At 34.3% G+C, this 16,046-nt stretch overlaps 1 protein-coding gene across 2 annotated transcripts in view; it reads left to right on the top strand.

Annotated features, from left to right (window-relative positions):
- Window positions 1-268: 268 nt before the first annotated feature.
- The window catches only part of LOC125683745 (cubilin-like), a 34,727-nt gene continuing 18,949 nt past the window's right edge, over window positions 269-16,046 (top strand). Inside the window, exon 1 of one of the 2 annotated variants that reach the window (XM_048925186.2) lies at window positions 269-562. In XM_048925186.2, the coding sequence (XP_048781143.2) occupies window positions 493-562 (70 nt within the window). In that variant the 5' untranslated portion in view covers window positions 269-492. The remainder of the gene's footprint in view (window positions 563-16,046) is intronic. The other variant, XM_048925187.2, reaches the window with a different exon arrangement.

The following is a 16,046-nucleotide window of genomic DNA, read 5'->3' as shown; positions in this document are numbered from 1 at the left end:
GCAATGAAATCCGCCCCTTGACTAGGTGATCCAAAGCTTTTAAAGCAATTGTCTTAAACAATTTCGGCTGTAAAAACAAAAAATATCAACAAAGGGTTATTTCCTTTGAACATGCGTTGTCTCTCAGTGAGTTCAATAGTGGTGTCACAAATATGAAGAGTCATTTTGTAGAAAGCATTGGAGACATCTCCCCATTGCATGATTGATTTACAGCTATCGTGAGAGCGACATGTCCAGAACGTGGTCATAGTAAAAAAGTCTGATCTGTAGAATTTCGTTACTATAGCCACCGTGTATAACGCGGGGGAACGTTGATAGGACTAATTATCTACATCGGTAGATATACCTTCCTTGTGAACTTTACTTTAAGCATGATATGCCTTTTAATGAGGAAGTGAATAAATGCATTAATACTGAACTGGATATTTAGGAACAGTAAGAAGGAAGGAGCTTGACTATGCAGATATACTGAGCAAAAAACAGGAGAGGAAAATGTCTGTGATGAGGATTACGGAATGTATTTTGTTTCTTCAATTTTTCCTTCTAATCCAAATTTGCTACGGTGAGTAAACATTTAAATCTATATTTTGTTTGTCTGTCTGTTTTAACGAGACTGGATATGAACATGATAAGACTAAAATGTCTTCCTACAATATTAACTTTAAAGCATATGTGCAAATATAATTATATGTACGTGAGGCTATATGTTTTAAGCGATTCGATTGCCAGTGACCAGATATAGCTTAATGGTAGAGCACTTGACTAGAGTTTTGGGGGCTCAGGTCCGAATAGTAATTCAACGTATTTCATTGTAAAACAATAATCGTGATGTCATGCTATGAGATGGCTTTGTTAAATTGGTATCGACATGTAATTTTGGAATATGATTGTTAGAATTACATATATCATGTTTTATAAAACCATCACACCCAAATCAAATTTCACCTGTAAATCATAACAGAGGAAGGTATCTACTTCTAGTCTCGATCGATACAGATGTGAATATACCTATCAGTATTTACAAATATTATAAAAACTTCTCACATATAGAAGAAAAGGTACCCAGCATGATTATGTATTAGTATTAACCCTGACGAGAGTTACCCACTACACTATATCAAGTAGTTAACAGTTAGAATAGCATCATCTACATACAACAGTGATAGATCTCATAACTCCATTAAAAATACAAAATTAAGAATAGGACAAACACGGACCCTTGGAAACACCAAAGGTAGGATCAAGTGCCTAAGAGGAGTAAACATCCCCTGTTGACCTGTCACACCCGCCGTGAGCCTATATCTTCATCAGGTAAACGGAGTAATCCGTAGTTAAGAACAGTCTTACAGTTGGTATCAACACTTCAGAAAATATTCGATCTAATGGATGCTTGCATTTGTAAATTAGATCGTTTTAATGACTATGATATAATTTATGAAATGCTAACTTCAAAACGAGACTGTGGAAATTACCCCTGTAATATCGCTGTATATTTCTGTAGCTTGTCTCGATTTGAAACAGAGCACATACTTGCGTATCAAATAAATACCATGTGCAGGTGATAATAGAATATTACTACATCAACATAGGAAGTTGGCGAAGGAGAAGCTGACGTCATTCCGTTTGTCATAAAGTTGACGTTAACATCTATGTTTAATAAAATTTCCAAGTATATTGTAAGGTGAAGATAACGAACAGTGATCAACCTCATAACCCCTCTAAGCAATACAAAATAGATAGTTGGGCAAACACGGACCCCTGAACATACCAGAGGTGGGATCAGGTGCCTAGGAGGAGTAAGCATCCCCTGTTGACCGGTCACACCCGCCGTGTAATTCACGATAGCTCAGTAGCATATAGAACGTTCGCTTCGTAGCCGGCATGTCGCGATTGCTCATTCGCCAAACTTTCGGAATTTAGAAGTGAGAATCATGGGGTTTTCGGATATGATCTTAAAAACGGAGGTCCCGTGTCGCGGCAGGCGTTGGCACGAAAAAAGAACCCTCACTGCTACGGTGAGTGAAAATTTCTTGAAGGGACGTAAAACAACCCACAATCGAACAAGCAAACTATCATAAGATACTAAATGAAGTGACCAATAACGTAGAAAAAATAATTATCAAACTTCTTGAGTGTTTATTGGTTCCTGAACTCGGACTGTTACTTCGTCCACTTTTGTATCTATATATGGTACCACATCACCGGTAATTAACAATGTCCCCTGGTCACCCTGCTATTGCACTGGTGCTGTATTATCTATATCATCACTATTTTTTTTATTAGATAAAGTGGTCAATAATATTGCGAATTATTTAAATTGGTTTAGCAATGGAGACGACTTTATGTTCCTCTTTTGTGACAACATTTTCTCCCACCTGTGACCAGTCAATTCAGCCTCGGATGCCATTAAAACTTAGACCAGCTCACTTGTGATCTTTTTATAAAAATGACACTTAGTTCAAAAGTGAGTACGTCTACGTTCATTGCTCAGGGGCCTGCAGTTCAGTTCTCTGTCTACACTGTCACGTATCAACAACACGAATATCTGATGTGTACACTTACACGTATTAACAACACGAATATCTGATGTGTACACTGTCACGTATTAACAACACGAATATCTGATGTCTACACTGTCACGTATTAACAACACGGATATCTGATGTCTACACTGTCACGTATTAACAACACGGATATCTGATGTCTACACTGTCACGTATTAACAACACGAATATCGGATGTTTACACTTACACGTATTAACAACACGAATTTCTGATGTCTACACTTACACGTATTAACAACACGAATATCGGATGTCTACACTTACACGTATTAACAACACGAATATCGGATGTCTACACTTACACGTATTAACAACACGAATTTCTGATGTGTACACTTACACGTATTAACAACACGAATATTGGATGTCTACACTTACACGTATTAACAACACGAATTTCTGATGTCTACACTTACACGTATTAACAACACGAATATCGGATGTCTACACTTACACGTATTAACAACACGAATATCGGATGTGTACACTTACACGTATCAATAACACGAATATCTGATGTCTTCACTGTCACGTACATGTATTAACAACACGAATATCGGATGTGTACACTTACACGTATTAACAACACGAATATCGGATGTCTGCATTTACACGTATTAATAACACGAATATCTGATGTCTTCACTGTCACGTATTTTAAAACAACACGAATATCTAATGTCTACACTTACACGTATTAACACTGATCCCATTGGTGCAAACATAGTTAATTTACACATCTATTGCTGAACTCTGTCCAGTTGAAATTTTTTGTGTCAATTCAAATTCTGAGAGCGATATTAATATAAGCCTTTTGGCTCGTTTCTGAATATATGACATGTATAAGACATTGTTTGTAAACATTGTTATCGAATTATTTACGAATAAATATTGTTTAAACTAAATTCTGAGAGGGTTTGGCAGGGAGTATATTTTGTGGCGTAAGGATTGATTAATTAAAAAGTTCTAAATCTGCATGACATTACAGTTTCTGTGTCATCCAATGAAAGGTGAAGATAACGAACAGTGATCAATCTCATAACTCCTATAAACAATACAAAATAGATAGTTGGGCAAACACGGACCCCCTGATATATCTTCTATTTTTATACTCCTATACGTGTATTTCAATTTTATATTTTATGATACAAGTATTTGAAACGAGTTCAGATGTAATTTATCAATTGGGTTGATATAGTTTTCCAAACAGAACACCGATTCTTAAAAAAGTTTAAATTAATTTACTCGAAATTGTGTATAAAAATTCAGAATTTTTGTCAATAATGTAAAAATGTGATGTTTAACCCCCACTTTTTAAAGTTCATCTTTGAATTTTAAGACAAGACATTGAAAATTATTTGAAATTGTAGAAATTGACATTTCTCTTATTATGTCTTTTTAAACTCTCAAATTCAATATCATGATTTTTTTTTTGTATCTCAAAAAAGGCATTATTTATTTCCATTACTTATATTAAAACTTTTTGTTATCTGCATTGTTGGAAGACATGATTATGTATCTGTTTTATGTAATGATTGATTTGTGTTGCTTAAGTTGTGTTGACACCAACAGTGTAAACGGATAAGTCACATTTAAGTGCAAAAAGGTCATTTTTAAAACACTGCAGCTCAATCACAGGCATTGCGACCCCAGGTTCTCTTATTAATATCCTAATTCGTCAATGTAGAAATAAAAAATACACCTCCTAAAAAACTGACATTACTCCAAATCTCAAGTGCGAACCACTTTAAAAATATTTTCCGTTTTTCATTGATTTCTATAGTTATATACGTGATTTGATTTAATATTGTTTAACATCCCTCTCGAGAATTTTTCACTCATATGGAGACGTCACTACTGCTGGTGAAGGGCTGCAAAATTTAGGGCTATGCTCGGCACTTACGGCCGTTGATCAGGGAGGGATCTTTATCGTGCCACACCTGCTTTGACACGGGACCTCGGTTTTTGCGATCTCATCAGAAGGACCGCCCCATTTAGTCGCCTCTTACGACAAGCAAAGGGGTACTGGGGACCTATTCTAATCCGGATCAAAATTCATGAAAATTCATATTAATATCTATAATGTCATGAAAAAAAAGCATTTAAAATGATAACTTTTAAAAATTGACCAGAAGATAGGCGGCGAAACAATCCTATCGTTCACAGTTCTTTCATATTAAATACAGATTTAGTTATTGAAACACATTTAATCCTATCGGTCGCAGTTCTTTCATATTAAATACAGTTTTAGTTATTGAAACACATTTAATCCTATCGGTCGCAGTTCTTTCATATTAAATACAGTTTTAGTTATTGAAACACATTTAATCCTATCGGTCGCAGTTCTTTCATATTAAATACAGTTTTAGTTATTGAAACACATTTAATCCTATCGGTCGCAGTTCTTTCATATTAAATACAGTTATAGTTATTGAAACACATTTAATCCTATCGGTCGCAGTTCTTTCATATTAAATACAGTTATAGTTATTGAAACACATTTAATCCTATCGGTCGCAGTTCTTTCATATTAAATACAGTTTTAGTTATTGAAACACATTTAATCCTATCAGTCGCAGTTCTTTCATATTAAATACAGTTTTAGTTATTGAAGCACATTTCTTTTCTTCGCTTTTTTAAATTCATTTAAAGCCCGTGCATCGAATCCGTCATTGACCCTTTGTATTTTTCTCCCTTCCTTTCACATTTGTGTTGATATTCCTGGAGTATGTGTATTCTGGGGCAATCAGTCAAGTTTGGTCAGATAGGTCAGTTGGATATTGAGGGTCCATCTGGTTAGTTTGATTGCATTCCTTGTTGTTATATAACATTGATAAAGGATATGAATGTGCTACCACAGTTAACACATTTCTTCTTCTGATTATTCAAAACGTATTGGAAATATCTTTGATATGCATTCTCAAGGTCGCGGTAGAAACTCTTTAACCTTTACTCGGTCAATCCTTCTCTATAAATGCACATTTCTGTCATTTGTCACCTGTCGGTCATTTATGGAACGTATAAAATTTTTATGACTATTACAAAGCGCGTCCATGTATCGACCAGTCCCAGTGATTCCAGACAGTAATCTGAAAATCCCTATATCACGTGATTGTAGAAACCACGTGATTTTAGAAACCACGAGAGGGACTCTACTACATCACTAGACAAACTAGCTCACAAGCGAGGCAGTATAAGTTCCTTCATACTGTCCGCTATAGTAGGTCAAAGGACAATATCGCTATGTTTTAAGAGGTTGTCTCTCAATCCAGGAAGTTTCCCTTTAACCAGAAAGAAAAGACCATGCTCTCACACACGTACATGTATTGGAACTTTAACAGATACTCACGAACGATGACCTTGAACCCCTTTTGAGCATTTTATCAACCGTTTACTATGTAGTCAGTACAAGTTCCTTAAGACGGATCACTCCTTCGCAATACACCTACGTTCATCAAGTGCCCGTATGAATTGTAAGGCAAGAATGAGAAGTATATTCAAATTGAATTTTGCCCAAGAATTCAAACGTTAATTCCTTACTATCTAATAGTTGTCAGAAACAAGGGGATAAAAGATCAAACTATTTTGTGTTTACAGTATTCTTACATTTGACTACGGACAATGCACGACATTCACATGGAATCTCTTGACCAGGAAAATCAGTAATAGGTTTACATTTCTGTGGCAAGTATGCAATAAGAAATTTCAATACAATATTTTAACATTGATATTTGATTGGTTTTGTTTGGAGATATCTTTATTTCAGTACAATTTAGGACTGGATTTGATAACTGGTTGTACATGAATGACTGCGTTCTAACCCAAACATTCTATAATAAAACTACAACTGTTTTATTGAAAGCTGACTGTAACAGTAAAAACTATAATTCTCACGTATTATAGCAACTTAGATAGTACAACTTGTGAAATATTTGATATTTTGATTTACTATGGGTATCACTTTAATATTTTGATGTAATTGTGGGGAATTTGTTTTCTTTACAATCATAATTGATTTTATTATAAATTCATGCCTTCAAGAAATCAGACAATAAAAACTTCCTTTTACTAAGATAGGAAAACGTGTGGTACTTTGATCACTTTAATTGTAAACACATTCGTTCTATAGTTAAAAGTTATCTCTCTACACCTACATCTGCTATCACATTATGCAGTTTTGACGAAGAACTAAACAGAGTGCAGATAAGTAAATGTAAAAAAGGTATGATAAAATTGTTTGATAGGAAATAAAATGTTCAATGGAGTGATTGGGTAGTACAATATAACTTATTCTCACACTTTAAAGATACTGAATTTTGTCTATAGTCGAACAATACTACAGCAGGGAAATATTTCAAATTATGGAATAAGTTTATAATTGACAGATGTAACAGAATATACTAAATATGCATGGTACTTTTAAAATGTCATCCTTCTTGAGACCAGTTTAGATGCTAGGTGCTTTGTATTTAAGGAGGTATGCTACACCCGAGAAATTGATGAGATTTGCAACTTCACTAGACACATTACCGAACAAATAGAATAAAGTAAACAATAGTTTGTCAGGAGATTGAATCCCTCAGCTGATATAACTGCATGGAGAGACAAATTTTAAGTGATAATTTTGAAGAACTCCAGAGATTTTTAAAATGAAGTAAAAATGTTGTTTAATCATTTATATATATGTATATATATATATATATATATATATATATATATATATATATGTATATATATAATATATTATATAGGACACACACCTTTCAATTACACACCTGATATAGGACAGCAACTTTTTTTTTGTATTCTTAAAAGATAGGACGTAGAGGTTTAAAAAAAAAATGGAAATATGGAATGCACCGGTCCCAACCCCCCAATAAATATTGACCGGTCCCTTAGTAGAAAACAATCTGAAAAAAATCGAAATCCCTGCTTGACGCGAACCCACAATCTACAGTTCAGTAGTGGACGTACATGTACTAACTAGGTATAATAGACAAATATTGCTGGTATTTATATATCTATCCATGTTTTTAAAAAAAAAGTCAGCCATTATGACGATGTAGAGAAAAAACTGTGACCGTACAAAAACCTTGAGAAAAACAAAAACAAAACAAAGAAGAACCGCAATGCTCAGTTTAAAGAACGTAAATATTGCATATAATATACCACATCTTAATTAATTAATTTAATTAATGTGAACTCTTCTTAGATGTAAATGCATGTTGAAAGTCAACTCCTTGATATAAAAGTCGTTGGGTATTGACTTAAATATCATATATTGAATTATTATTCACCATCCTTTTTAACGTGCACCTAATTGCACAAATAAAGAAAATGACGCAATATGTCTTTTTCAAGAACCTGCTTGTTTCGTCACGTGTTCATATGTGAATATTATGTAAATTAAATGTTCTCTATCTTTGACTTTAATTTCACCTTGTCCGTATTCTTGTATTTTCAATCTTTCGTCTTTCGTGGCATTTTTGTTTTGTTTATGACTATATAAGTACTTTAACCCTATAAAATAACTAACTATCTATATAATGTATATTTCATCTTATCGGCCATTTCCTGATACTTTAAGTCACTAAGCTATGTGTCATTGCCCTTGTCGTTACTGCACTACTGCCGGTCAAAAGTTCAAATTATTTGATTTAATTGATAATCTTACACACAGAATCATTGTATATTTTTCATACACCTGGTATTTGTATACAGTTAAAATAGTCATGCCATATAGATTCATTCTACGTCATTGTATTGTTTTCCACATATATTACATCTTAGTTTAATCCTATTTACTTGTATTTCAGTGATGGCGAATCAGAATTTTAATACTCTCTTCTCAAAGACTGAAGTTAGATTAAATGTACATTTTTATATACATGTACATGTATTATAACAGACGAAATTAAAAAAAAAAAAACCCTCATCAGGCATGCACAAGCTTAAAACATATTGACGGGAGAGGGAACATTCATGCATATCTATCGTACTAGACATTTGACAAGAACTTGTCACCTTAGATAAAAAGGAACGCTACAAAAGAAAAACATCTAAAAATGAGTAAGAAAGATAAATAAATTAAATAAATAGATGAAATAATAATGACTAACTAAATAAAACATCGGATTGAAATAAGAAAAATTTATTCATTTCCCTTTAATAATTGAAAATAAATCAACAGATCTTTATCATTTCGATCCAAGGCTTCATCTAAAATTACAACTGCACTCTGATATCAGAAGCAAAACAATAATAATAAAATTTTAATAGTGATCGTATTTCGTGGAGCAATATCAGTTAGATTAATTTGTCTAGTAGTTTAATCTAAAGAGTAATTTACTATGATAATTCACAATAGGATTGGACAGCAGGCGTTGCCTATATAGGTCCTCTCCGTAGAAGGTACAAGGTCATACACACTGTAGAATATATAAATACTGTGTTACACAAAGTAGGTACGAACATGATAGACGTCGCGAAGTGTTGGTCACGTGATAATGTCGCCAAGTAAGCTTCATAATAGTGCTACTATTTAATCTAACACTAACAATTCAACGGCAAAGCTTGGTACAATGACTGAATATTGAGTGCGGCTTCGTTGAAATAAGTGTATTGTGTATGCATTTACATATTGAACCCTTTTACATATAGTTTTTAACAGATATAAATGTATAGGGACATTGGCAAATTTCCTCTACATCCTCTGAAATTCTTACAATCGTTTAGCGATTCTTATTATAGGATTAAACATTCTTTTTGAAGAATTTATCAATGTGTAAACTCCGGACATTTTACTCACAAACTGAATAAAAGTGCGAAACATTTTTATGTTAAGTTTGTGAGTAAAATGTCCGGAGTTTACACATCGATAAATTCTTCAAAAAGAATGTTTGATTCTTATAATTCCAATTCATTCACTTCATTAACAATTGCAAAAATTTTAATACTTTCCCCACACTATGTTATTTGTTTTCATGCGTGTATGAATAATCGCGTTTTCGGATTTATTGATGTATAAACTCTTGTTCAGCTTTATTTTTGTCCAATCAAAACAATTGTAATAAATAACATTGGAATTATAATATGATAAACTCTATTTAGAATGTCTACTTCCGAACAAACTATAAATCACCGACTGGGCGATCACTAGCTGGCATCCTGTTGATAAGTTGCTGTACTTGAATATCTGTATTCTGTACACCAAAATAGTCTACATCCTCTACTTTATTTCCTCGTGTAAACTATAAATCAGATGTTTGCCCAACTATCTATTTTGTATTGATTTTAGGAGTTATGAGATTGATTGCTGTTCGTTATCTTCACCTTTCATACAGTAACGTCAACCCAAAGATTCTACAAAAGTAACAACAAGCATTAAACATGCACATCTTACAAATGATACGCATGACAAAAGAAATAATTCGATATTTAATATCGTTAATCGAATGATAAAATTGTCGTTCTTTCATCAAATCATAGTATTGTAAATAACCAAATTTTGCTTAATGATAACCCATAGCTTGTCCAGAACAGTACTGATGAGATAAACATATCAAACACCACGTAAACAACATATAACTCACTCTTACCACATACAGAACAGTACTGATGAGACAAACACACAAAACACCACGTAAACAACATATAACTCACTCTTACCACATACACAACAGTACTGATGGGACAAACGCCACGTAAACAACATATAACTCACTCTTACCACAAACAGAACAGTACTGATGAGACAAACACACAAAACGCAACGTAAACAACATATAACTCACTCTTACCAGATACATTGAGAATCCTTAAGAATCAATGGTAGGTCTGCGTATATCTGAAAATGCAATTATAGATATTACTCAGATTTCTGAATCAATACACTTAATATGATGTGAATAAAATAATCACACAACTCACACACTCACTCCATACAATCCTTAGCATATTCAAAGCTCCAAATTAGTAAAAAATAGATTTGAAAATAAAGTTTATAATTCATTAAAACCCGTTTTAAAAAGTTTATTGCTGTGGGTTTTTTTTTTTAAATCCAGGTAAATGCGCAAAATACCTATGCAAAAATCGTTATGTTCGACAAATTTATCTCATCGAAATCTCAGCTGGAATTATTTACCAGGGCAGATGAGATGGAGTACTGATCCTTGTTATTAAAGTGCCGCTAACAGGTCACTAGACACAAGTCTATTTCTTTTCAGTATCAATGTAATTTTTCATAATTAAGGGTAGAGAAACAAACTTAATCCCTGTCCTGATTTCACATTGCAGTACAAAGCAGCGCATTGTACTTTAAATACAGTAAAAGCATATCAATGCAATCGAAAGTTATCTCAGATAACGTCATAAGTTACGAGCGATAACTCACGTCACAACACAATTATTGATCGATCAGGTAAACATTTGATAGCGAATTGTAAATCACGCCAAGTGATTTTCGTCAAAATTGTCATGGAAATTAATCTATAAGTGTACGACAGACATACACATGTATCTGTATAAAACTCATGTTTTAGGACAATCACCGTACTCGAACTTTAATATCTGACTATATTACATGTAGTAAATTATAACTCTGTAAGTCCAGATGTTCTAAGTTTTTAAGCTGAAGTACAATTATAACTGACTATATTACATGTAGTAGATTATAGGTCTGTAAGTCCAGATGTTCTAAGCTGAAGTACAATTATAACTGACTATATTACATGTAGTAGATTATAGGACTGTAAGTCCAGATGTTCTAATATTTTAAGCTGAAGTACAATTATATATGCCCAATTCAACTGCTGTACTCATGTATATGTAGAGCCTATAACAATCATTGCTTTAATTGTGATTTTCCCTTTTAGATTTGGTATAGATATTTCCAAATTAATCGTCTTATTTGATGCTTGATCTTTAGGGAAAGCCTTTTCACACATGACCACAAATCTCAACTTTGACACATCTTTCCTGTTTCAATGTGGCAATGGAAATTGGTTTCTACCAGTTATCTTATGATCAGATCTTTTCTTTGGTTTGGTTATGCTTTTCACTCATGTTACCGTTTTATATGGATAAAAAAATCTTCTTGAATAACAGAACGCGATCAAACAAGTTTTTCACAACAATTCCTTTCTATATACGTGCATTGTGAGAAAAATTAAAAAAAAAATATGTAAAAAAAAAATACCTAAGGTGATTTCTTTGAGAACTACAAATATTTCGGAATTTGCTCTACCTGGTGTTTTTTTTTTTTTTTTTTTTTTTTACCAGGATTTTAACTGTTGAAAGTCCAACTTAGAGTATTTCTAAAATGATAAATGCTCGAATGACCAACAACGAATGTCCATCGTTACCATATCCTATATCGAGATGACTTGCTCGATCTGTAAGATTCTAGGGGCGTGAATTGAAAAGTCTGCATGTTTCCATGGGCGTGGCTTGATCTTGTACGGACTGATTCTTGCACGGAACAGTGTGTACGGAGCAACGAACGGTTTGAACGGAACGTTGTAAGATATGCATGGAACGAAAAAGAACGCTTTAGAGGTGTAATGACACGCTTCAGGTTCTACATATGTCTTTCTGGTCAGGGCATGTCTAAATATGTTGAAACATGATTGAATTGAACATTTTTAATAATTATCGATGCCATAACTTCTTTCTACTCACATAAGTCATTCATATGACCTATGGCGATCGGCGGTTGTCCGTCGTTGTTCGTTAACATTTGTACATCAGTATCTTCTCGAAAAATATATACCCATGTATCATCATATTTGATATGAAAAGTCCGTGGGAATGGCAAACAAAAAATGGAAATTTCATGGTCACTGTACTGCAGGGTTCTGAGGAGAATCAGAATATACCAGAGGTAAGATAGGGTACTCATGCGGAGTCACACCCGCCATGAGCCCTATATCTTGATCAAGTAAACGGAGTAATCCGTAGTCAAAATAACGATCGATAAGAAACACGTCAGACAGCACATTGCTCAAAGACATGCTGCATTGGAAAATTAGATCATTATAGCGACTTTACATTTCGCGTAATGCTTACCTTAAACACGACTATTGAAACTCCTGTAAGATCAACTTCGGCAGTAGTCTGTATAGTTTTAAAAACTGATCATATGCAGAACAGGCTCCTGTGTATTGAATCAGTTGAGAGACATAAAAACCATATGCATGTGATAATGCATTATTGCTACATAGATATGCGAAGTTGGCGGTGGAGAAGTTTTAGTCATGCCGTTTGTTACATGCATATATTTACATGTATATACTTGAATTGCTAGTTTGCCGTGAATATTTTTGTTCAATAAAATATCTTAAGTATAATGAAGATATGGAAATCCCTGTATTGCTTTTTTTCGAGGTCCCCGGGATATATTAAATCAAAATGAATGAAAATGATTATTGTTAGTAGACAAAGCGTTGTCGATATATCTAATTGTCGAATTGAAAGCCACAGCAAGAGATTTATTTTTCTCATGTAGAGGCTTTTGAATAGATTCGGCCTGATAATAATAACAGACCAGTAAATTCGTGCCCATGGGAATTTAAGCAGCTTGTTGCAAGGCCTGATCATCTTACACAACGAAGATATCGTTAATGAGGAACGTCATCTTCTGTTCATCATTTTTACTTATATCTAGGCAACAATGAGATAAGAAAGAAAAAATAGAAGCTGGTATTTGATAGGGGAAATCTCTTTAAACCAGAGGATGTGCAATGATTGGTCACAAACCTGAAGCCCATTCTGCTCCACGTGTTATAAAGATGCACTCCTCAATCAATGTGTGATTCTTCAGTTATACCGTATGCCTTTTTTTCGCGATAATCCAAATTTCCCTTTCTTTGCGAGTGTTTTTGAATCGCAAACAATAAAAATCGCAGAAAATTTACACTAATTGTGTACCACTGTGTAGACAATATCTTTGCTCCTCACGAAAATAAATTAATACAGCTTTGACGGAGAAACTTCAAAATTACTGCGCCACTACATACGCCAGAAGTGGGGTAGACCAAATACGTTCGTTATCTTCACCTTCCATATGGATTCTAAAAAATACTAAAGCATTTGTAGTAAACTTGAAATCGCAAAGCTTTTCTCAAATCAATACCATCAAAACGTATAACTTTTCAACTTTTCAGGTGGTATTTTTCAACACTTTACACGACTATTCCTCACGTAGTCTATTGAAACTCCCATGAACACGAATTGTGCTCGTTTGTTAGTAGACATGTTTTTATATTCTTATAAAGCAGAATTCATTAAAAAATATCTCCGTGAGAAGAAAGAAATATCTTGCTAAGACCTCCAATACGATATATATATATATATATATATATATATATATATATATATATATAAAAGCACTAAAGTTCCAACAACACCCGATACCTCAAAGTGTCGGATCCACAACATGGATACAATGTCAAATACAAAAAATTATACAAAGCACTAAAATGACCAACGACACGAACAACGAGATTGTCAAATTTTCGGGACGACCCGTCCCTTCTTCAGGACAAACGAAAAGAATTACATAATGTGGTCAATATCAACAGAGCATAATAACAAAAACTACATATAAATACATCTAGCACTACAACTACACTAATCTACAAACGTATTTACAACGCAGACTACATGTTTGTGGTCTTTAGGCTTGCCAATCAATGTTAAAAGTGGAGCGAATTAGGACATGCCATATTTGTCCAAAGAGCTGATCCAAAATGTCCGAAATGAAAAACAATAAACTTGATTAATCTCAAGTGGAACGAGTTAACCCAATTACGTTGACAAATAGTAAAGCTAACTCGTACCCAGAGAGATTCTATTTTAACCATGCAAAATTTATAAAAGATAATAATAAGTAACAAGTGCAAAAAATAAAAAAAATAAATGAAAATAAGCTATGTAAACGAAGTAAGAAATGAACAAAATTTGAGAGAAAGATAATGTAAACAAGTTTGAATAAGTTAACAAAATGGACCAACTCCAAACGAAAACAAAGAATAAGCAACCCAGGAAATTGAATCAACATCAGACATTCCCGTACTGATCATGTCTAGGGTAGACGTACAAAAAACATAGAATCACGGAAACTGATAAATGGGTTTTACTTGTAAGCAAACGGTTATGAAGTTCAAAGTAATTAAAAGGGGTGGGCTGATTGTAAACAGAATTGAAATGAAAACATGTGTTAAAAAATGGTCATAGTACCACTGTTAGGGACATGATCAGACGAGTAGGTATAGATGAAGCTTAAAATATAGTAAGGGTTTAGCCCGTATTCATCCTGGTGAAGTCAGTAGGTTTGTTGATACCATGCGGTTCAAATGACTTCAACCTGCGCATCCAGAATTTTTCCTTCTGCTTTCTTTCGGTATCTGACCAACTATGGTCATGATCAATAACCACTACTGTCATGTCCTCCCATCGGTGGTTATTGCCATTGAAATGTGTTGCTACTGGCAACTTTGTATTGGTTCTGATGGAGGACCGGTGGTTGTTGACCTGTCTGCGAAGGTCTGTTGTTTCTCCTATGTACTGCTTCTGGCAGACATCGCAACTGATGAGATAGATGCAATTATTGGTTTTGCAGGAAAAGTTTTCCAATATCTTATAACTGGGACCCGTGACAGGACTGCTAAAACCCTCAGTGTCTGAGCTATATTTGCATAATTGACATCTGAGGTCTGAGCATGTTTTGAAACCTCCATTGGGTAAAGGGTTATCCAGTTTGGTCCTTGTTATCATGTCCTTCATGTTTCTGGGACGTCTGAAGGATGCCATCGGTGGTTCCTTAAAAACACCAGCCATTCGTTTGTTGGCGTGCAGAATGGGCAGGTGTTTCTTCAGAATACCGTTGATGTTCTTGAGGGCGGGATGATAAGTAGTGACCAATGGAACCCTGTCATTCTGAGGTTTTTCTTTATACTGGAGGAGGGACTGTCGGTACTGTAGTGACATCTCATCAATCGCGGATTGTACCTCGCAAGGATCATATCCTCTGTTAGTGAGATGAGTTTTGAGGATTGTTCCTTGTTCTTGGAAAATAGTAGGAGTAGAGCAGATGCGGCGGATTCGCGTAGCCAAACTCTTAGACACACCTTTGAAAGTGTGGGATGGATGACAACTAGATGGCATAAGGTATAAATGAGAGTCAGTGGGTTTGGTGTGGAGATTAAACTTAATTTCCCCGTTTCTAAATGTGGCTGTGGTATCCAGAAAAGTGTTATTTGAGGTGGAAATTTCCTCAGTAAACTTGATGGAATTATGGAAAGAGTTGCCATGTCGATAAAATCGTTCAGTCTTTCACGACCGTTAACCCACTTCATCTCAATGTCATCTATAAAACGTAGCCAACTAAGGGGTTTAACTGGTGAATAATGTAGAAGTCTACGTTCCAGTCTCCCCATAAAGATGTTGGCATACGATGGTGCCATTTTTGTCCCCATAGCTGTG

Source organism: Ostrea edulis, chromosome 6 (assembly GCF_947568905.1).
Source record: "Ostrea edulis chromosome 6, xbOstEdul1.1, whole genome shotgun sequence".
Taxonomy (NCBI): domain Eukaryota; kingdom Metazoa; phylum Mollusca; class Bivalvia; order Ostreida; family Ostreidae; genus Ostrea; species Ostrea edulis.
This window is presented reverse-complemented; position numbering and strand designations above follow the sequence as displayed.